This window comes from Myotis lucifugus, unplaced genomic scaffold (assembly GCF_000147115.1).
Source record: "Myotis lucifugus unplaced genomic scaffold, Myoluc2.0 scaffold_5, whole genome shotgun sequence".
NCBI classification, from domain to species: Eukaryota; Metazoa; Chordata; class Mammalia; order Chiroptera; family Vespertilionidae; genus Myotis; species Myotis lucifugus.
The window spans coordinates 20682194-20706426 of NW_005871053.1; the positions used below are offsets into that span (position 1 = coordinate 20682194).

The following is a 24233-nucleotide window of genomic DNA, read 5'->3' on the forward strand; positions in this document are numbered from 1 at the left end:
TCAGTATATGTTGGAGCAAAGACAGATTATGTGTCTATTATGCAAAGAATGTCCTTTTTGCCCTTCAGCCCTTGGAGAAGTAAGATAGCATATATAGCCTTAGATTCCTAATAAATACAGACATTGCCCAGGCTTCTGCATGTGGGGGGTTGTGTGCTGTGACTGGCAGCTCAATCACTTGCTGGTCAAGGGGCACATTCAGCTGCAGTTACATGAACTTACGGTCAGTACTGAAACTCACCAAGATAAAGTGGGATTGTTCCTCCTTCCTTACTTCTTGACATGCACATCAATCCACTGCCCATTTTGGTTTAGAGTTTGTTCTTGATAATCATTTTCATCTCAAACAGGCCAGCCTAGATTTTAAAAATTGAAGAAGAGGAGGTGAAAACTTTGTGTTTGTCTCTAATACTAGCAAGCCTTAGAGACAGGACTGTAATCTGTAATGCAATCACTCGATGCTTTTTCAGCATGTATATATTAAGTGTCTAATATATGTCAGGCATGATTTTAGGCACTCTGGAGAAATAGAGATGATCACTAAGGCCTTGTGTTTGTGGAGTATACATCCTAGTGGTAGAAGGGAACAATAAACAAATAAACTAATCAGTACATAGTATAATGTCATTTAGTGAAGAGTGCTATGAAGAAAAAAAATTAAATTGAGGAGATGAAGAATGATTAATGGTGGAGGGAGGGGGCGGTTTCAGATGAGATGGCCAGGACAGGCTTCTCTGCAGAGCCTGAACAAATCTATATCCCTTGTCTAGTATTCGATAGATGTTCAATAATCTTTGGAATAAATGAATAACTGCATCAGTAGGGGTATACACAAAATAGATATTCATACAAGAGAAGAGAAAAATCATCTCTACTTAGATTAAAAGAAGCTCCAGTAGGATGCTTAAGATGGGAATGAAAAATAAGGAGGCATTAGCCTGAGAGACAAAAACAGGGAAAGACATTGCAAGCATAGGCAACAGCACGTGCAAAGGCAGGGAGGAGTGACAGAGCATTACTAGTTTCCTATTGCTCAGTAACAAATGACCACAAACTTAGTGGCTTAAACAACAGAAATTTATTATCTTATAATTCTGGAGGTCAGACATCGGAAATAGGGCTCATTGGATTAAAATCAAGGTTTGAGCTGGGCTGCATCTTCTGGAGGTTCTGAGGGAAAATTTATTTCCTTGCCTTTTCCAGCTGCGAAAGGTTGCCTGAATTTTTTGGGTCATGGTCTGAATCCTCCAACTTCAAAGCCAGCAGAGTAGCATCTTTAAGTCCTCCTCTCTGCTTCTGTCATCCTACCTCCTCTGACTGTGACCCTCCTGTCTTCCTCTTATAAGATTCCTGGTGATTACATTGGGCCCACCTGGGTAATCCCGGGTAACCTCCATGGATAAAGTCAACTGATTAGCTGGCTGCAACTTTAATTCTCCTTTGCAATGTAACATAACATAGTCACAGGTTCTGAGGGCCAGGATGTAGACATCTTTGGAGAGCCATTGCTCTGCCTACCACAGACATTGTGTATTCAGGAATCTGCAAAATGTTTTAAAATGCTGGAGTGTAACATGCATATGAGGAAATGGGTAAGGAAGGGACCAAATAGGATAGGGCTAAATTTAAAAGATCCTTGTCATTCTCTGCCGAGTTTGAACCTTGTCCTAGAAAGCAGTGGGAAACCATTTAGTAGATCATGAATATTTGAGATTTTGAAGCACTTGAGAATAATATTTATTATTCTTAATTATATAGATATACATATACTAGTGGCCCGGTGCACAGATTCATGCACCAGTGGGGTCTCTTGGCCTGTCCTGCACCCTCTTGCAATCCGGGACCCCTCGGGATGTCAGATAGCCGGTTTTGGCCTGATCCCCACAGGCCCGATCCATGACAGAAGGGAGCCCGATCCTGTGCATTGAGCGTCTGTCCCCTGGTGGTCAGTGCTCATCAGAGTGACCAGTCGACCAATCGTTTGGTCATTTGGTTGCTTAGGCTTTTATATATGTAGATACATTCTTTGTTTAAAAATGCAAATATCTCATTATACATAAAGTCCCCTTTGAACCTAACCTGCAGTTGCAGTATCCTTTCCAACTTGCTCTATTTGTATATCTTTGAGACTTTTTCCCTTTCCAGAGTGCATGAGAGTGTGTCCTTCTGACTTGACTTGCCATTTTAGGTGTGCTTAAACTGAAGACTTTGTCAACCTTCTTCTGACCCAATTTGGGAATCCAGCTTCTCATCCTACATACCTAGATTTGAAGTAAGAAGCTTGCCTGCTTCCTTGTGGACCCTTTTATTTTTAACCTCTTCATCAATTATCATATAATTCATATCCTCCAAATTGTTTGTATAGATTCCCAAACCATTTGTAGAATGCACAATGCTTGTGGTAGGCAAAACAATGGCTCCCCAAAGATGCCCACAACCTAATCCTCAGAACCTGTAACTATGTTATGTGGCATAATTAAACCAGGCACTTGTGTGATGATAGTTGGGATCAGAAAATTAGATAAAAGAATATTGCAAAATCCCCCACCTCAAAGCCTATAACACGCCCCACCCCCCTTGTTTTTACACTATGTACTTCTTTAAACTAGGTATATATGCATTCTCTTGGGCTTTTGAATGATTAAAATAGCTTTGAGAACATAGTGGGAGTAAGAGCATGAGAGACTCCACTCTGTGGAACTCTGAAGTCCCTCAAAAACTTCTAGGTGCTTTGCCTGGATAGATAATCAAGTCATTAAATGAAAAGCAACTTGTAGAACTGTATGTATATATAATGATTACGATTGTGTATGCATAGAAAATCTTTGAAAGAATATAAAATAAAACATTGAAAATGACTACCAGGGCTAAAGACTATTACCAGACTAAAGGGGTCAATTTGCCTGCACATATCAAAGCCCAGGCAAATGCAAAGAGGACTGTGAAGTCAAGAAAGTAAGGGTTTATTAGTTGAGGAAATGGTGCCAAGCTGAGTCACAGGTAACTTATGCTCAAAGACCTGGCTCCTGGATGGCTCCCAGAGGATGGGTTATATAGGGGGAAATCATTAATCCTGGTGGCTAAAGGAGTTGGGGTTGTGGGCTCTACTGATGGGTTGGGGTCAGAGTAGGGAGCAGTTGATCATTGTATCAGTTCCTAATGTCAGCCATAGAATTGTTCTGTCTGGTTTCATGAGGGTGTGGTCTTTAATTGCTTTCCTGGGTCTGGGGCTGAAACACAACTGAAGTCTAGTTGTTATCTTTAGCTTCATTAAACTTTGCTTCTGTGGTCAACTGGCCTGAGGCTTTGTTCTTAAGACAGTTTGATGCTGATCAGAATCTGATGTCCTAAGGGCTTAATGATTAAGGAAGGAACTGGACAAACTGAAAGGAGAAAGGATCATGTTAAAGAAATGGTGTTGCTTTGGTTGATCTCCCCCCCCCCCCCCAGGACACAGACAGCCCGCCCAAGGACACAGACAGTGGATGGATGGTGAAGGTTTGGGGGTAGGTGAAGGGGGGGCGGAGAGGGCAAGGGGGGGGAAGGGACATATGTAATACTTTCAACAATAAAGATTTATTTAAAAAAAAGAAACAGCACAGCTGGGGTATAAGGACTAAATAGAGATGGACATTTTAATTTTTACCTTACAGTTTTCTGTACAGTTAGGTTCTGTTAGTTTTTCCAGGACAATCATTTTACCTTGTGATAACTATAATGCATAATGTCTCATAATGGAAATAATGTGTGCTGTTCTGCTTAAAATCTAAAAGAGAATTTTGCGTGTTGGAAAAATACAGCTTAAGTTAGACTTTGGCTATAATATTTGAATTAACATTTAAAATATCTTGAGATTTTTCATATGAAAAAGTTATAATTTGATGCTACATCCAAACTATTTTTTCTGAATATATTGTTCTCACACTGTTTGGCCTGGCAGAGTCCCCATCAGCTTTGAAAACATCCTCAGAGGGTGATTAGCTAATCTGTCTATCTACACAGTTAAGCAGTTTAGAGTAACAAACTATCCACATGTTATGCATTTTTAAGTCTAAGTACAACTGACCTTTTCTTCTTCAGTGTATTAAGAAAGATTTTCTTAGGAAAGAGAAGAATGCAGATTTTAATACTGTAAAAAGATTACCTCATTATATAAATGATCTCTTTGCTATTTTCACCCTCATCTCTAAACTCCTGATTGCTTAGCTACTTGGAACAGACTAGTTGAGGTCATGTATTTTTTTTATTTTTAAAGTTTAGATTCTCTAGTAAATTTGTAAAAATTAACTTTACATTAAAATGTTTTTCAACCTTCTAGCTACTGCAAAGCTATCATTAAATTGGATATCAAATGTGCTTCCTACACTATAAGTAATTTCCCATAACATATATTATTTTAAAATATTTTCAGTAATTGCGTAGATGTAAGGCTTAACATTTTGATAACACTCATAAGCAATTCTAAAATGTCACACATTGTGAACACGGAATAATTTGTGAAACTAAGTGCTCTTCAATTATTGAACATGGAAAATTCTGTTCAAGTAGCCATTACTCAGCCAAAAGCATTTTAACTAGAGGTTGAAGTAGCCACTTTGAATTTGTCACTAGTAAGCATGAAATTGAAATGACCTAGATGACATATGCTTGTTAGGGAATCAGAGAATGTCTTAATACAGTTTCAAATCCCTTATCTGTACCCTGTGGGGCCAGATGTATTTTGAATTTTTCAGATGTTTAGAAATGTGATGTAGAGCTTATTACTTAAAACTGATGGTGCCTGGGCAACATCCCATCACTAAATACATTAACACTTTTGCACAAATGTATGTGTGTTCACATTAAATAGGCAAAAATTTCAGTTTGGGTCAAGGTTGCTCCCAATTGATTTTAGTTCAGATTGGCTTAGGCTACCACTTTGATTATGAAATGAACCTTCATTTTCAGAAATATTTATACTATGAATATGAGATTTTGGGCTTGAAGTTTTCTGTGATCTTCATCAATTTTCTGGCCTCAATCATCTCAAATGTTAAAATGAGAAGCTAGACTATGTAAATTATTTCTTTTGTGTGTGGTGAGAACGTTTTTAAAAATTAAATTATTTTTCAATTACATTTGACACACAATATTACATTAGTGCCTGGCCAGTGTGGCGCAGTTGGTTGGTTGTTATCCTGTGTAAAGAGGTGGGTGGTTCGATTCCCGGACCGGGTACATGCCTGGGTTTCAGGCTTGATCCACAGTAGGGAACATGCAGGAGGCAACAAATTGATGTTTCTCTTTCTCTCTCCTTCTCCCTTTCTCTCTCTCTCTTTCTCTAATATCAATAAAAACATATTTTAAAAAAATATTACATTAGTTTTAGGTGTACAATAGTGATTAGACATGTATATACAAAGTGGTCACCTGGTAAGTCTAGTATGCATCTGGCACCATAAACAGTTATTACAGTATTTGTTATTACAATATTTTTTACTCTATTCCCAATACCACACTTTACGTCTGAGACTATTTTTATAACTGGCAATTTGTTAGAATAAGTAGATTATATATGAACTTTTTAGATTCTAAATCTGAATGTCTATTTAATTCCCTGATAAATAAACACTACAATTAAATCAGTTTTATAATATTCCAGTTTAATAATTATTTCACATTATTAAAAGATGAGTAGTAGTTATTTATGATTTATATATAAATATTAAGAAATGTAGGTCAAGAAGTCTTTCCACTTGGCGTTCTATATAGTTGAAAACAAACTAGGTTTCAAATTCATGATTTCCAGAATGTCTTCTAGTATAAGTGATGCAGGCGTTCCAGGGGTTTGGGGACTCAGGGGTTCATGACCCACTGTGGGTTCTAGCTTCGCGAAGGAAAGAATTAAAAACAGAGCCCGCATAGAGTTTAAAGTGAAAGTGAGTTCATTAGTGAGGCCATTAGACAGAGAATGGGCTACTCCACAGACAGAGCATCCCCCCTCTATCAGAATTTGTTTCTTTTATTGAGTTTCATTTAAAGAGGGTGGGGGGTAGGGTATTCAATAAAGAGGGGGACTACTCAGGAGTTTCCCGGGAAAGGGGTAGAGGTTTCTCAGAGGAACTTGTTTACCATTTTGTGTCCTTATATGGGCTTTTTGTTTCTGATCATAATGGCACAGGGTGTGTCGTTTAGCATGCTAATGTATTAAAACTAGTGTATAATGAGGCTTGGGGTTACCCTTCGGGAAAATAAGTCGCATGTTGGATGGAGCTGGTCTCACTGGTTTGAAGCCATAAATCTGGTGGGGGATGGTTTTACTTCTTGACAGTTCCTGTAGCTTTTATTGATTGCAGCTGTGTTGCCATATATCCTATCTCATAAGGTTCTATAGTCATAATTAAAGTTTGAACTATGTAGAAATGGTGAGAAACATTGTATGGGCTTCGTAATTTTCCTCTGAAAACCAAGAGGAAGAAATTAAACAGGATTAGACCTAGGGTAACCAAAAGGGAATCTGCAAAACCCCATTTTATTTCAGAGCCTCAATCTTGCAATCTAAATCCCAAGAAAAATGAGTCCTAAATATATAGAGACTAAGCTCTCCAATAAGGAAAGACTAAAACTAATCAATTAGTACTGATGAGGTCTCTCCTGAATGGAGATGACAAACTTAGGTAAGTTATGGGTGGGAGAATGAAGTGAAAACTAGAGGTGAGATGCAGTAGGCCAGATCTCACAAGCTGGCTGCTGAGAACAGCATATATTTGTTTTGTAGACTCACTTTATTTGTCTAGTACCTGCATTAAAAAACAAAGTATTTGATTATTGTTAAGAATGAAATACTCTTTCATTTTCCATGTTTTCTGCCACTCCCTATGGTTGTGTACCTTTTTGCTTCCCTCACTTAACTTACCTGATGGCCCAGGGCATTTAAATTTGCTACTCCTGTCTGTAGGTTATGCTATCAAAGCAGATTTTTAAAAATTGAAAGGTTGTTGTTGGTAGAGAGAGGCTATAGTATAGATTTAGGAATTGTTATTACAGTTCTTCTGAGGGACTAGAAGCTATCTAGTTACCACCAGCTACCTTTTCCTTACATAATATTTATTGAGCATTTACTATTGTGTGCTATGCACTGGGGATATAATCAGAAATAAGACAAACATGAGCCACATGTCTAAGGATGGAGACAGACATCAAATCAGTAAACATGCAAATATGAAGACTAGTACACATTATTATGAGAATGAAAGAATAGGATGAGAGAGAAATAGGGGTCATCCCTTACTTAGATAGAGAAGTCTCTTTAGGTCTTCCTGAGGTGGTGACATGTTGGTTGAGAAAGAACCAACCAGGTAAAAAATGAAGGAAATGTCTTTAAGGCAAAGGGAACAGCAAGTGGGAAGGTCTTGATGCAGAATGACCTTAGTATGTGAGAAATAGAAAGAACAATGTGGTTGGAATGTGTGAATGAGATAAGGCAGTGGTCGGCAAACCTCGGCTCACGAGCCAAATGCGGCTCTTTGGCCCCTTGAGTGTGGCTCTTCCACAGAATACCACGTGTGGGCGCGCAGTACAGTTTGAAGTTGACTTAAAACTTTAAGTAAAGTTTATTAAGTTAATTTTAGGGAATGTTGTGGAGTGAAAGAAGATGTAGTGTAGAGGATTGAGAAAGGTATGTTGAGATGGTTTGGACATATAGAGAGGATGAACGAAAGGAGGTAGACGAAACAAGTATACAAGACGAGTGTGGATGGGAGAGTTGGAAGGGGTCGACCTCAGCGAACGTACCTCAGTCAGATTGAGGACGTTTTTAGCAGAGGCCAGCTTAGGAGTACCCTAATTAAGTTAATAACAATGTACCTACCTATATAGTTTAAGTTGAAAAAATTTGGCTCTCAAAAGAAATTTCAATCGTTGTACTGTTGATATTTGGCTCTGTTGACTAATGAGTTTGCCGACCACTGAGATAAGGGAAAGCTATTAGAAGAAGTTTAGATACTATTCTAAAGGTTGATGACAAACCATTGAAGGAATTCAAGCAAGATCAGATTAGAATGTTAAGAGGTTATTTGGACTGCTATGTGGGGAATGGACTGTAAGGATACAAAGTGAAACTTCTGTCATCCTGGCTGAAGGTGATGGTGACTTGAGGCAGTGTAGATGGACAGATTGGATGTGCAATACCTTCTGAAAAGAAGAAGAATCTTAATGGATAAGTTGTGGTTGTGAGTAGAAACAAGACTCTTTGGCAATGTTATTAAAGGCTTGAAAAATGAATTCCTTGACCAGAGACCCTATAGAATTACACATTGGAGTTTATCCCTACATTCCTAAAGTTGGTGGCAATCAATCACCATGATTCTTGGTAATTTGGCAGAGTTTCCAAAAGTCGTGGACTTGTGCTACTTTTCCTTCCATTTAAGAAGATTTAGGCTACTGCAAAGGCCACTAGACATGGGTAGTTCTGATACTGAACTCAGGTTTGACTGCCTGCCACTTTGAAAGACAGGTGCTGGTGCAGGAAAGATGGTTTATTCAAGTGCCTGAGCAGCTTGAGAAGATGGCAGACTCACATCCGAAATACCTTTTTAACATCTTAGTGCAGGCAGGGAATTTTATTAGGATGGAGAGGGGAAACAGAAAAAAGAAATCAGGGGGAAGAGGTTGAAAGTTCTCTTCGTGTAAGTCAGCACGTTTGCATTCCGATGATTATCTTGAAACTGGTCAAACAGAGGTCAGATTTTTATGGTTGAGAGTCAGCAAGTCTTCTGGAGTCAGAATGTTTGGTTGCTAGAGTCAGCTTCCTCCCCCAAAGCTAGTCCTAGACTCTTACACAAATATGCTGCTTATTCACAGGTTACATATTAGTTGACAATTCATCTTTAACAAAAACACTTTTAACAGAAACAATATCAAAAGAATAGAAAGGTGGGTTACAATTCAACCTAATGTATATGGAACAAAAATTTGTGAACCACTTGATTAGTCTGATGCCCTAGAGATGCTCAGTTCAGTTTAGTGGATACTTCCTCAGGCAGGAGATGCTGAGGCAGAATTTGCAGTGCTATATATTTATCCACGGATCCAAACTTGTGAAAGGAAGATGGAGGAAGAAAAATAGAAGTGATGAAAAAATAAATTTCAATGCAGGTTCAACAAAGTCTGGGTCAACCCTGCAAGGAACTTTGGAACACATATTGCAAATCAGAGTGGCCCACATTGGGTCCAAGCTGCTGGGTCTTTACATCCCTGTCTTGCTCATTCATTAGGTGTAGGCTGCCCCAGCAATGGTATGCCTTTGGACTCTGCAGGTGAGTCCATCCCTGAAGGAGGTGACAGCTGGGCATCAGGTGCTCTGTATAAGTGGATGGCATATCCCATGTCCACCAAAAGTGCAATATTGCTTAATCGAAGTAGAGAGTAAGTTGGATAGCTGATTTGTTCTTTAATTTATGTAGTTTCTTTCCTCCCAGGAACTCAAAGGAAAACATACATAATTTTTTAATTACAAAATATTTATCAGCCACTGGCACAATCCAAGAGTGGGGAATTAAGAAGTTAGAGATTGGGGAGACCAAGAACAGGAAAGGCAAGGGGGGGGGAAGAATGGAAGGAGGCTTCTAAGAGCAAGAGAAGAAAACTTTAATAAAGTGCACCTAGTCCTAGGCCTTATTAAAAAAAAACACTACAATTAACACATCTTTAAAAACGTTAAAAAAATCACATTGTAAAATTTAGCTGTCTCTTGTTTCCTTGACAGATATGGAAAGCATGAATAAAAGAGACCGACCATTCATGACAATTCAGAAAAAAGATAGCTCAGGTATTTTTTTGTTAATTTCCACATCTGTTTTATGATTTATGGTGGATTATGCATGATATAAAGTTGGAATGTTGATTTTAAAAATTTTAATCATGGAAAGCTAATTTTTGGGATCAAATTGAAGGTTTCTTTAGTTCCCTTACAATGAGTGTTAAAAAATATTTTTTATTGGTGACACTATTACAGATGTCTCCCATTTCTCCCCCCATCATGCCCTCATCTACCTAGCACCTGCACCACCCCAGGTCTTCACCACATTATTGCCTGTGTACATGGGCTATGCATATATGTTTTTTGCTTGCTCTCTTCCAGTCCTCCCTAACACCCTGTGAGATCTGTTAGTCTGTTCCATGTATCCATGCCTCTGGTCCTATTTTGTTAGTTTATTTTGTTCATTAGATTTCACATATAAGTGAGATCATGTGATATTGTCCTTCTCTGACTGGTTCATTTCACTTAGCATAATAATCTCCAGCTTCATCCATACTGTTGCAAAGGGTAAGAGTTACTTCTTCTTCTTCTTTTTTTTTTAACAGCCTCATAGTATTCCATTGTGTAAATGTACCACAGCTTTTTTTATCCACTCATCTACTGATGGGCACTTGGGCTGTTTCCAGATCTTAGCTATTGTAAATAACACTGTTATGAACAAACATAGGTGTGCATATATTCTTCCTGATGGTTATTTGGGTTTCTTAAGATATATTCCCAGAAGTGGAATTGCTGGATCAAAAGGCAGTTCCATTTTTAATATTTTGAGGAAACTTCATACTGTTTTCCACAGTGGCTGCCCAGTCTGCATCTCCACTAGTGTACCAGATTTTTCCTTTTCTCCACTTCCTCACTAGCATTTGTTGTTTGTTGGTATATTGATGGTAGCCATTTTGGCAGGAGTGAGGTGATACCTCATTGTAGTTTTAATTTGCATCTCTCAGATGATTAGTGACGTTGAACATTTTCGCATATGTCTATTGACCATCTGTATGTTCTCTTTGGAGAACTGTCTATTCAGGTCCTTTGCCCATTTTTTAATTGAATTGTTAGTCTTCCTCTTGTTGAGTTGAATGAGTTCTTTATATATTTTGGAAATTTTAACCCCTTATAAGATGTATCATTAATGAATATGTTCTCCCATACAGTGGGTTTCCTTTTTATTTTGTTGATGGTTTCTTTTGCTGTGCAGGAGCTTTTTAGTTTGATGTAGTCCCATTTGTTTATTTTTTCTTTTGTTTCCCTTGCCCTAGGCAAAAATACTGCTATGTGAGATGTCTGAAATTTTGCTGCCTATGGCTTCTTCTGAAATTTTCATGGTTTTGTGACTTACATTTAAGTCTTTTATCCATTTTGAATTTATTCTTGTGTATAGTGTAAGTTGGTAGTCTAGTTTCATTTTTTTTGCATGTACCTGTCCAATTTTCCCAACACTATTTATTGAAGAGACTGTCTTTACTCCATTGTATGCTTTTGCCTCCTTTATCAAATATTAATTGAGCATAATGGTGCGGGTTGATTTCTGGCCTCTCTGTTGTCTTCCATTGATCTATATGCCTGTTCTTGTGCCAGTACTATGCTATTTCAATACAATGGGTGTTTTAATCATCTTCAACCATGCTTTTCTTCATTGTGCTTGTCCTAAAATTGTTTAGAGCCTTTTTATAGTCATGTGATCCATGATATACTTAACAAATCTTAATTACGTTACATGACACATGATTCATAATTAAGGTAAAAGTATTTTTTTCTTGAATTAATCAGGTTATTATTCTTTATTGGACTTGGCCTAAGTACTCTCTTCTTATGTTTTACTTTATCAAAATAGTTAATAAACTAAACTAAGTATTTGGATGGAGAATGCCTGTCCAAACATTTCATATCACTTTATTTTTATTATTTATTTTTGAGCAGAAAGAGGTGTATTTACTCTCCAAGGGAGGAAAGGGGCCAAGAGCGAAAGATAGCTAATGGCCCTATCTCCGTGAGGGGTTGAGGTTTTTAAGGTCTGTTGAAAGGTTAAGGTGGGGGCTCTGGGATGGAGCTGGCGTCAGCAGGGTCCAGATGATTGGCATGCTCTGTTCCTTTGGCAGGATGAGGCCATATTTAGAATAGAATTCTGTTCTGCCATTGAAGAAGAAAACCGTGGAAGAATGTCGCCCTTGACAACTGCTTCTGCTAGGTCATCATTATAATTAGCCAGTCTCCCAAGAGCCAAAGCGGCAGTCGGCTGAATTGTTGGGACCACATCCAGAAGAATAGGCCTCAGAAAAGACATTACACCCACATTCTGCAGGGTCTCATGTTTGGGGGTCTGGTCGCCAGCTCTGTCACTGTCTGCTGGAACTGGACTCGGGCTTTCTGGTACTGCTCCAGCACTTGCAGCACCTGCCTCTGACTCATGGTGACCTCAGCTCTCTGCTGGCCACCGCTCAGGGCAGCGCGGCTCATCTGTGTATGGCCTGCGAGGCTGGGGAGCAGATGGGGCGACTAGGACAGCGCCTCACTCTGTCCATTCGTATCATTTTGGTTTTATTTGGCCTATTACATTTTTTAGCTTTCATTTTCAACCTTTTTTCAAATTGAATTGAATGTTTTTGTTTTTCTAAGAAATACAGCTATGACTTAAAAAGATCTATTTACTTAATTTGATTCATAATAATGTGATACTTAAATACTTATAGTTGCTGCCTAACATTTTTTAAATTAAAAAAGTAGTCACACTTTGTATCTTGGCATTATACTTTAAAAATATTCTCACTAGCCCTAACCGGTTTGGCTCAGTGGATAGAGCGTCGGCCTGCGGACTCAAGCGTCCCAGGTTCGATTCGGGTCAAGGGCATGTACCTTGGTTGTGGGCACATCCCCAGTAGGGAGTGTGCAGAAGGCGGCTGATCGATGTTTCTCTCACATCGATGTTTCTAACTCTCTATCCCTCTCCCTTCCTCTCTGTAAAAAATCAATAAAATATATTAAAAAAATATTCTCACTATACTAATTTAAATGAAAGTATTTTTTATAGCCATTTAGAAGTAATTTTATGCAAGGAATATAGTGGTAATATATTTTAAGTTTCTATAGATATAGGTTCAAATATACTATGAATGTTGTAATATATTATTTCTTGTATTTACTTTAAAATACTTAAAATAAGACTGGTAGTCAGCATGCTGCTATAACTGTATTTTGATGTCCAATAACGTGATATTATTTCTTTCTCATTTTATTTTTTGATGGAAAACAGATAATCTGGTATTCTGTATGAAAAATGGAATGAGAAGCATTAAGTATAAGCGAGTAGACTATCAGCAATTGCACACATTAACTGAAGCAAAAAAATTAGCTGCTGCCTCCACAGAGCTAAAGGTTAGAAGTTGTGTGTGGGTGTTTTTCTAGTTTTATAAAACTGAATTGCTAGGAAGTAAAATATTTAAATGTAAATGTGAAAATAAATAACATTTTAAATAGCATTTAGAATCTTCTAACTATTAATAATAGTGAATAGCTGCTAACATTTATTGAATGTTCTCTGACACTGTGCTATGCAGTTTACTCACTTAATGTTCATAACAACTTATGAGGTCTGAATTCAACTTTATTTTTTAGTAAGATTGCTATTTCATTAGCTTTCAACAATTTCTATCTTAATCTGAAAAATAAAAATTGCGAGTAAATGCCAGCTATGGAATACCCTCTGATTTAAGGCTCCTTCTGCAACACTGTTCAAGTATGCCCTTGGTGCCTCTGTTCTAGAATGCCCGTTTTTGCCTTGACCTAACAAAGGGTGAATCTGGACCAGATTTGAAAGGGGTTTATGTGCAAGTGATTGTGCACAGTATTTTAGGACCATGTATGGTTTAGGATTACCAGGCAATATGTTTCCCTCTTGAATTTCTTGGGAAAATCACATATAACATCATCCTAATAAAACTATTTTTATATTTCTGACTTCTATTCTGACCTACTGTATATATACAGCATATACATATACATACATACATAAATGTATACATACATATTTGATTTTTTTCCATGATAAACATAGACATAAAACCCTGTATGGTTTTCCCCCTAATATTTTGCCACGTAATCTTGATAATATTTAATTATCTTATGATATTTAATTACTCAAGTAAATAACTATCATGTGCCTTGAAGATACAATAGTGAATAGTGAATAAAATATAGCCCCTACTCTCATGGAATGTACTTTTTGCAGGAGAGTGGGAAAAGGGAAGTGTTTCTCAAATAAATCCCCAAATAAAATTATATTAAGTATAAACTTCAATAGAACATACTGTCTGGTGTATAATAACAAGACTTGATTCCAATTGGACGGGAAAGTTTTCCTGAGGAAGTGACATTGGAATTGGGATATTAAGGCTAGCAAAAATAAATTGAGCAAAAACAGGATTGATGAGTACTCCAAATAGAAAAAGATACATGTCTTATTACATCTCCATTTTGGGATATTTGGATTATATCCAATTTTATGATATTGGAAATTATGCTTCAGTAAATGTCTCCATGCATGGACACCTTTCATGTTTTAGAATCCTCTACTGCATAGGATAAATTCCTATGACTGGAATGTCTGAGCAAAAAAGTATGCATGTTTTTTAGCTTTTTCCTAAAGTATTGTTCTAATAAAGATGCTGCCACAAACATTTTCTCTACAGCCTTGTCACTATTAGAATATGTACACATACATATTTACATATGTGTACATAGTCCTAATATTATCGATATATTTATTTTGTCCATCTTTTTACCCATCCATCCATCCATCCACCCACCCATCTATCCATCATGCACCAAAAAATAACAATTTGGAATGTGGAATGTTTGAGTGTTAAAATCACTATTTGAACAAAGGGAATTTCTATGTTTTTTAAAAAATATTTTATTGATTTCAGAGAGGAAGGGAGAGGGAGAGAGGGATAGAAACATCAATGATGAGAGAGAATCATTGATTGGCTGCCTCCTGCACACCCCGCACTGGGAATTGAGCCCGCAACCCAGGCATGTGCCCTGACCAGGAATTGAACTGTGACCTCCTGTGAACAAAGTGAATTTCACTTTGATAACAGAATCACTATCAAATAATAAAGTATTTAAAATTTTTAATAGTTAATGAGGTTTTGAAGTTTGACATTACAATAATTTCTCAGTGTTATCAGCTGCTAAATTACTTCTCTCATCATTTTCAAACACTTTCTTCCTTTTTTAATACAATTTTCATTTTCTACTATCTCTGTATTAAGGAAGATGTATTGGGAATATTGTTATATATGCTTTGTGGAGTCTTCTTTTCTCACCTAATTTAGAGATAGCAAGTTAACATTTGCTTCTAATTTACTCTTGTAAGATGTGGACAATTACCAACTATGATCTTTTCTTGAAAGACTCAGGGATTAAATGGAATTAGAGACCTGGAAATTAAATACAAATCTTAAAGTTTAATTTTTTAATGTTATGAATGCTAATATGCCAAATAGTCTACACCAACTAAAATTATGAATATAATGTCATCTTTGTTATTCTTTCTTATATTATTTGAATTTTTATAAAATATATATTGGCTCAGGAAGACTATTTTATTTTTCTAAAAGTTCCATATTTTACTAATTAAATGTGCTCATTTTTCTACACCTGAAATTAGCAGCTTTAACAATCATTGTTAATTATTACAACACTACTCTGGCAGTATTAAATGTAAATATACTTAAAAGTAAATGATAGAATGTTAACATTTAAAGCATATAAGTACATTTTTGCTTTAAGTTACATTTAGAATACTTAACTATTTTTAAAAATTAATAAAAATTATTGTTAATTAACAATAAATTCAGAAGACTTGCCTGAATTATATTACTGGTATTGTTATACTGATTAGATGTGATGGTCACCTATTTAATAATCACTGTGTCAGAGATCATGCGTAAGTTCTAGGGTGCCAGATAAGAGACTTATGTAGACATTGAGTGATCTAGTCTTTCAAAGGCTGAGATTGAACCTGAAGCCAAATAGTAGATTTGGGCTGAAAACGGAGACTAAATTTTGATACATTTTATGTTAACTGTTCATTCCTATTTTAAGTATAAAAGAGATCTTTATGATTATTTTTATTAGAATTTATTTGCTTAATAAAAATGAACATGTCCAATTCAAGTATCCATCCACTGTTTCTTTTTATAAATGTTATTTTATGGAAAATTGTTAGCATATGTAAAATTAGAATGAATGGTATCATTAATCTCCAATGTAACATTATTCAGCTTCAACTGTGATCAACGCTTGGCCATTGTTTCTTCTTTACTCCCACCCACAATTTCTCCTGTGACAGATGATTTTGAGGCAAATCTCAGACATCATAATGTTCAACCATAAATATTTTAGCATGTCCCCAAATCCTCCAACAGCATTACCATTAAAAATGACAAAAATTTCTTAGTATCAAATTTCCACTCAATGTTAAATTTCCCTGATTTTTCTCCAAGTTTTTCTTAAACTTTATTTAAATCACTATCTAAATAACGTCCTTATATTGAAATTTATTTTTCTCCTTCCCCTTGTGTCCTTGTAATTTATTTCTTGAATAAATTTTTTAAAAATATTTTTTATTGATCTCAGAGAGGAAGGGAGAGGGAAAGAGAGATAGAAACATCAATGATGAGCGAGAATCATTGATCAGCTGCCTCCTGCACACCCTACAGTGGGGCTCGAGCCTGCAACCTGGGCATGTGCCCTTGACCGTTATCAAACCCAGGACCCTCAGTCCACATGCCAATGCTCTATCCCAGGGGTCCTCAAACTACGGCCCACAGGCCACATGCAAATACAAATATTGTATTTGTTCCTGTTTTGTTTTTTTACTTCAAAATAAGATATGTGCAGTGTGCATAGGAATTTGTTCATAGTGTTTTTTTTAACTATAGTCCGGCCCTCCAACGGTCTGAGGGACAGTGAACTGGCCCCCTGTTTAAAAAGTTTGAGGACCCCTGCTCTATCCACTGAGCCAAGCCAGCTCAGGCTCTTGAGTAAATTTTATTGTTGTTTTTTTTTATAGTTTCTTACAATCTGTATTATGCTGGTTACATCCTGGTGGTGTCATTTAACATGTTTTTCTGTCTCTTGCATTTCCAGTAAATTGATAGTTATATGTAGAGATTTGATCAGATTCAGGTTCCATTTACTTTAGCAAGAATACTTACTGATGGAATTTTTGTGCTCCAGTCTTTCTCTTACAAATAGTGCTTCAGTGAATGAACAGCTCTGTTCATTTATCTTTTTATGCTTTTACTAAGATACTTTTCAGGTAGATTTCTATAAGTTAAGGTAAATCCATATGAAATCTTCCTATACAGCTTCAAATTCCCTTGGGGGGTGGGTTTGCATCATTTTGTATTTCCATTAGCAACTAAAGAGAGAGCATGTTTTCCCATGACCTCAAAGAGTGTTTTGTTAAACATTTGCAGTTTTACCAACCTGATAGATGTGAAATTGTAACTTAGTGTATATAGTTGTTTTTTCTTTTGATTTATTTAACAATTCTTTATTAAGGTATAACTCACATATAATAAAGTGTACAAATCTTAAATGTACATCTCAATGAATTTTGACAAATATCTACACACATGTAACCAACACTTAAATAGTCCACCAGTTATTGTTATTTATATTTAAAGATGGACCATCTGGCCTAAAGTGCTTTTATGGCATTTCAAGGTGCCTGTTTAAGTTTTATTATCTTGGATCATCACAATGAAGTCCATAAGGAACCCTAGTTTCTGATTCTTTTATGAATTTATTATTTTTGTTCTCTTAAATTCATCAGCATTCTGCATAAATCATCATCCACCTTAAATATTGATTTCATATGGCTCATTGCCCAGCAACATGAATTGGAATAACCTGAAAATCTCTATATTGATAAAGATACAACCTTAAAACTTTTTGCTTTTTTAAGACTTTATTTTTCTGAATTTTTGGCTTGGGGATAGAAGTGAAGTCAATGAGTGAATTTACAAAAAAATTAGAATGTTCTGCAAGATATAGGAAGTGTCTAGTGAAAAATAGTAACTTTATTTTGATGTTTATAGTCTACTTAATTTGTCTTTCCCTGGGCCCAAAGGCAACAGTATTGATTTTTTTTAAGCTATAAAAATGTGTCTACATCTTTCACCAATGTGTTTTAACTTTTTGTACAACATGGACCAAATATGTCAAAGAAATCTAATTTTAAAAGTTGTGTCTGCTGCAACAAACTTTAGAGACAATAGATGACAAATAGTTGGAATGAATTTAGGAGCATGTCAGTTTTTAGAAGTACATGGTGTCACTATGTACTTTTTTTGTGTGTAGATAAAATAGAGATTCTGAATGTATTCTGGTGGCATCCTGTTATTTGAATGTACTTCTAAATTTCATGATTGTAGCACTCTTAAGACCTTCTGAAGAAAAGATGTGACTTTGACTTTGTGGGGTTTTTTAAAAGTAATGTTTGGGTTATTTTGTTTTGTTACAAGCCTAATTTTGAATCAGTAACCAGAATAGCAGAAAGATAAACTCAAGGTTAAAGTAATCAGTGAATGACAGCTAGAAATAGCCTGCATTATAAAGTCTTTTTAGGTCTTGTCTTCTGAAGTTTTTATATTTTAACTATTGGTCTGTTAAAACTTTCAGGCTATTAGTAGCAGAGAAAATGTAAAATATGCATATTTCATCAAGTTTCTGATATGAGTAGCACTTTTGTAGATGTTTAAAAGTATTAATGCAAAATACACAAGTTGGGAATACACATGAGTATCAGTCAGAGTCTAACCTGGAAACAGACACCACTTGAGGAGGTTTTTACTGAGCAGAGGGGGTCTTTAATTCAGGAAGTGGTTACCCAGGTGATATAGCTGAGAAGCCAAACAGGACTCTGAAGCAATATGGGATTAAAACAGCAGGAAATCATGAGTCAAAGGGTCATGTGAACCAATATCACCCCAATAAATTCAATAACAAAAGCAAGGCTGTACCACATCTCATGAACGGAGCTTCCCTACCCAGAGATAGTTGGAGCTGTAGCAAAGCTGTCAAGAAAAGTGAGAGCAAATGGAGAAGGTGGAGCTGCTCCTAGCGCCCCTGTGAGAGTAGAGAGGTAGGAGCAGTCATCTTTTGGCTTCTCTTTCCTCCTTCCCTTTGGTCTCCCACTGCCAGTGTCTCCCTTTGGCTGAACCCAACGGGAAGCCAGCTGATAGGAGTGTTTGGGAAGCACAGGCTGTGATGTGGAGCAGATCAGAGAAATGGCCAAGAATGGATCTTAGGGCAAACAAACCCCGGCCTGACAGAACTTGTCTACAGAAACCCCAGTACTAATTCTATGATACCTTTTTAAAAGTCATAACATTTGGGGAAATTTTCAATTTTAAAAACATGGGTTTTAATGTATATAAATTTTTACAATTTCAAGTATCTTCAAATAAATATTTAAAAAACTTGTTTACAAAGTCATGGAAGATTAAAATTGCATGTTCAAGGTCATATAGCCAGGCCTTCTAACAATTTATCCAATGACTTTTTTCATCCTTTGCTGAAGGATCAGATAAAAACCAATTCAGACACCACGGTTCTGTGTGCTTCTCATGTTTATGAGCTTTATGACCCTGACCAAGTCTTTTAACTTCTCTGAACAGCAGTGTCTTCTTCTGTAAAATGGGCCTAATGATGTTCACGATGCCTGGCAGGGAAGGTATGTCAGAAGGCGAGAAAATACATGGAAAAATTTTCTGTGACTGAATGAATTAGGTGTTATTTATTGTATGTATGGAAAATAGAACCACTTCATCATTCTTTGCATAAATGCTTTAAAAACAGTTCTTAAACTGGTCAGTATTCCAAATCATTTTCTCTTTCACTTCCCTGCTTTTTGTTTAATATACTATTTATTTTAAGGTAAATTTTGTGTTAAAGGTGCACTAATAAGATTGAAAAAGAGTAAGTATTTTAGAAAATACAGATTAAACATTTCCATTGTGGAAAACACATTTTAAGAATTTTAAATGGCTCATTTTTGTTTCTCTAAATCTAGATCAGAAAAGCAGTGCAGACTTCAAAGATATCTAAGGAACAACAACTAATAAAACAACACAGGCAGGTGTGGTGGCAGGAACACCAAAGGCTAAAGGAAGTCAGGTAAGGACTGGGGGAAATCTCAGTAAGTACACAGAGAAATTACTAAGACTTGCACTGATTTAGTTAGATGTTCTATTACCTTCCATGTTAATTAAACCATTCTAACCAAAATTGAAAGTTACAGTTTAAATGTGAGCCAAATTAAAAAAATTTATTTCCTCAATTTAATTTGGAATTCAGTGACTATATTAAAATGACTTTTGCTTTCCTTCAGAAAAAAAGATAATCTTTATCTGCTAAAGTGGTAAGTAGGGCAACCATCCCATCATATTCATTTTTTCATTGTAGGATACATGATAGGAGATTTATAAATGTTTTCAATAAATAAATGAACAAATAAACTAAGGGGCTATAGTTGCTCAGTGATTTCTGGATGGAACTACATCATGACTCATTTATTCAATTTGGATTTCTGACTTTTGTTATTATTTCCAGCATCCACTTCAAGATGAATTAAAACAAAATAATGATTCTATACTTAATCTTAATTGTAGTCTTTGAAAAATAAATGTCTTCCCAAAGGTTAAGGCAAAAAGAGAAGGCAGATGGTTCCCTCCATTAGAGGCATATATACTAGTTTTAACGATAATGGTATTTGTAAAATATGCTTTTTAAAATGTAGGTTTTAGCCCTAGCTGGTTTGGCTTAGTGGATAGAGCGTCGGTCTGCAGACTGAGGGGTCCCAGGTTCAATTCCGGTCAATGATGCAAATCCATTTCCAATCATGAGCCTTTCACTTCACATGTAGAAATCTCGTGGCAAAATTAAAAAACTCCTATTAATATAAAAGTGTCAAAAGTAAAGTTAATGGTATTTGGCAATTTGACTTAGAATAAGACCACAAAATTTACCTATTTTAATATAAAATATACATTTCAAAATCTACATTTTTTTCCATTTATTTATTTTATTTTATTTTTAATATATTTTTTATTGATTTCAGAGAGGAAGGGATAGGGAGAGATAGATAGAAACATCAATGATGAGAGAATCATTGATCAGCTGCCTCCTGTACGCCCCTCACTGTTTTACTACACTACTATGCACCCATCATTCATTTAATAGTTTCAAATGTGATCTTAAAGGTACTTCTGGCAAAAATTACACACTGGGAAAAAACATAGTACAGTGTCATCTACACTAGTACCCCTTTTTTATACATACAAACAAAACTCCTGGCCCATGTAAGTGAATAGGTTTAGAAGAAGATGGCACATATATAACATGGAATACTGTGCAGCCATTTAAATAAATGATAACCATGATAATTATTTTAAAATATCTTTAAAATATTCAAAAAACATCAATATAAAATGGTAAATATGCCATAATTACAACCATTTAAAATACATATACATGTAGATAACAGAAACTTATAAGCAAAATTTAAAAAATTGTTGTATTAATGTGTTGTAATTGTTCCTATTTTTAATTTTATGCCATTTTTAATATTGCATTTTTATAATCATAATAAATCAAAAATTTTCTACTATTTCATTAAATCTGCCATAAACAAAGAATAAACTATAATATTTTTGAATGTCCATTTAGAGCAGGTTATGCTTTTACTCTAAAAGTGACTATATTTATTTTTTGTTTGTTTTTAATTCTCACCAGAGGATATTTTTTCCATTGATTTTTAGAGAGAGTGAAAGAGAGGGAGGAGGGGGAGAGAGAGAGTGAAAGAGAGGGAGGAGAGGGAGAGAGAGACATTGATGTGAGAGAGACACATCAACTGGTTGCTTCTCACTCCTAAAGGGGCTGGGGATTGAACTCACAACCAAGGTACGTGCCCTTGACTGGGCCGATGCTCTAACCACTGCTCAGGGCTAAAAATGACTATATTTAAATAATATGTAAAATGTCATTAAGATTTATTCCTTTTACTACTGTATACAAACCAAATATACTTTTACCCTTATTTCCTTAGTTCAGGAATTCATTTTCTCTTAACTTTTAAAATAACTTTCTTGTTGGTTCAGATTCACCTTGTCCCCTCCTGTTCATTTTCCATTTCTATTGATCACCTCTCTTTCCAGTCTGTCCTGCATCTTGCTGCCTTGGGAATCTTTCTGAAACACAGATCTGCTGAGCAGGGGAGGTCAGCTTAATATCCCTCAATGGCTTCCCATCTAGAAGTGGTGCTAGGGCATGTCACGGGCTCACCTTGGCTTTCGCTGTTACTTCTCCCCAGAGCGTTCACTTATGCTTCTTTTCCTTGCAAAACATTTGGTCTTGTCTAAAACGTCCAGAGATATTTGGTCCACGCCTTGATATTTGGCCCTGTCCAAAACATGCATAGTTAATATAAATTCTGCAAGATTCCAACCTGGAACCATCTAGCTAGCCCCATTTGCCATTACCAGCTAGGCTACTGAGGCAAGAAGGGCTATTACTGGCAATACAGCCACAACCCTATTGGACCAATAAAACATGATAGTACTTTTTAATGTATTATTCCTATAAGCCAAGAGTAGAAATAAGCATTATGGGTTATCTGAATCCAGCATTTCCTAAGCATGGGCATTTTTGACAGAACCAAGGACCATTTGGCACGGACCAAATATGCTCATGGATGTTTTAGACAGGACCAAATTTCAAGGACCTTTAGCCATAGATCAAAGTCCCCATGGATGTTTTGGTCAGGATGAACTATTCAAGACCTTTTGGTATGGACCAAATATCTCAGTGGACATTTTGGAAAGACCAAATGTTCACTGGTAGTGTCAGGCAAGTACCAAATCCATGTTAGGAATTTAGTATGTGATCAGAATAAATGAACCGGTGAATAAAACCACATTAGATTAAATTTCTTTCCCCCCCCCACCCAAGGCTTTATTTTTTTATTTTTGCATTTTTTTCCTTTATTGAATAAGATATTACAAATGTGTCCTTATTAGATTAAATTTCTACTATATTTTTTAAACCCATATTTTTTAAACCCAGATAATATCTATTTCAGGTGTAAAGTGGAATCTGAAATAAAATCTTTTTTCAAAGAAGAGAACATTGGAAGTGAATGTCTTTCTGACCTTAAGAATTTTGGTGAGATTTTTTTTTATTCTATATTTAAAGGGGTGTTTTGAAGATGAAAGTGGACCACTCACTTCATGTTCTTTTATTAACTGCTGTTTGTTTTCTAAAATAATCCAAAAATAAATCTGCACTCTAAGAACCTGTTCTTAAAAAGTTAAAATAATGTGTTATCTTGATTTAATTTTGTTTCACTATAGAACAAGAGTTATCTGAACAATGGTGCCTGTATCTTAAAAATGTGGTAAATCCTATTCAGCAATTGATAGCAGACCTAAAATACAGACAGCATTCACACTCACACAGTGAGTTGAACTCAGTGGATGTACTGGAAGAGGTCAGTATATTACCTCTACTTTTAATAACGTAATATTTCATTTTTTGTCCCAACTAGAACCGTTTGAGATAAGGAACCAACATGGGTGTATTTTAATAGAAGATACAGCAAATTCTGTCTATTCAGTATCTTTTTTTTAAAATATATTTTATTGATTTTTTACAGAGAGGAAGGGAGAGAGATAGAGAGTTAGAAACATCGATGAGAGAGAAACATCGATCAGCTGCCTCCTGCACATCTCCTACTGGGGATGTGCCCGCAACCCAGGTACATGCCCTTGACCGGAATCGAACCCAGGACCCTTCAGTCTGCAGGCCGATGCTCTATCCACTGAGCCAAACCGGTTTTGTCTATTCAGTATCTTAAACATCCTCAAATCTGTCCAAGCTTGTTCATTTGGAGCCTGGAGTGTTACAATGGCCTCATACCTAGTCTCCCTGCTTTCATTCTTGCTTCTCCTCCCATTGCATTCTGGGACCTACCTTCAGTGCATGGGGATCAAGTCATCCCCCTGGCAAATCCCCTCAGGGCTCCTCCTGGCTCACATCATGCCCCTCCCTCTTCTTCAGTCTCATCTCCTGCCTGAAACCCGTTTCCGCCACCCTGTCACTGGTCTGGCCTTCTTTCTATTCCTTCTCACACATATCAGGCTCCTTCCTGTCTCAGGGCCTGTGCACGGACTCTTTCCTCTGTTTCACTGAGGGTGCTTTTTGTCCTTAGGTGTTTGCCTAAATGTCCTCTCTTCTGAGTGACCTGTTCTGATAGTCCACTTGAGGGAAGCCATAGTCACACCCCGTTTTTACATCGCTAACCTTCTCCTGATACTTTCGTAGCTATTTTTTATTAGTTTATTGACAATCTCCCCTGACTAGAGCATAAACT

The 24233-nt window shown here is 36.3% G+C and overlaps 1 protein-coding gene across 1 annotated transcript in view; it reads left to right on the forward strand.

Annotated features, from left to right (window-relative positions):
• The window catches only part of CCDC148 (coiled-coil domain containing 148), a 211262-nt gene that overhangs the window by 51819 nt on the left and 135210 nt on the right, over positions 1-24233 (forward strand). The window contains exons 2-5 of the mRNA XM_023743804.1: positions 13044-13165; positions 19878-19981; positions 22944-23026; positions 23215-23351. Coding sequence (XP_023599572.1) covers positions 13044-13165; positions 19878-19981; positions 22944-23026; positions 23215-23351 — 446 coding nt within the window. The remainder of the gene's footprint in view (positions 1-13043; positions 13166-19877; positions 19982-22943; positions 23027-23214; positions 23352-24233) is intronic.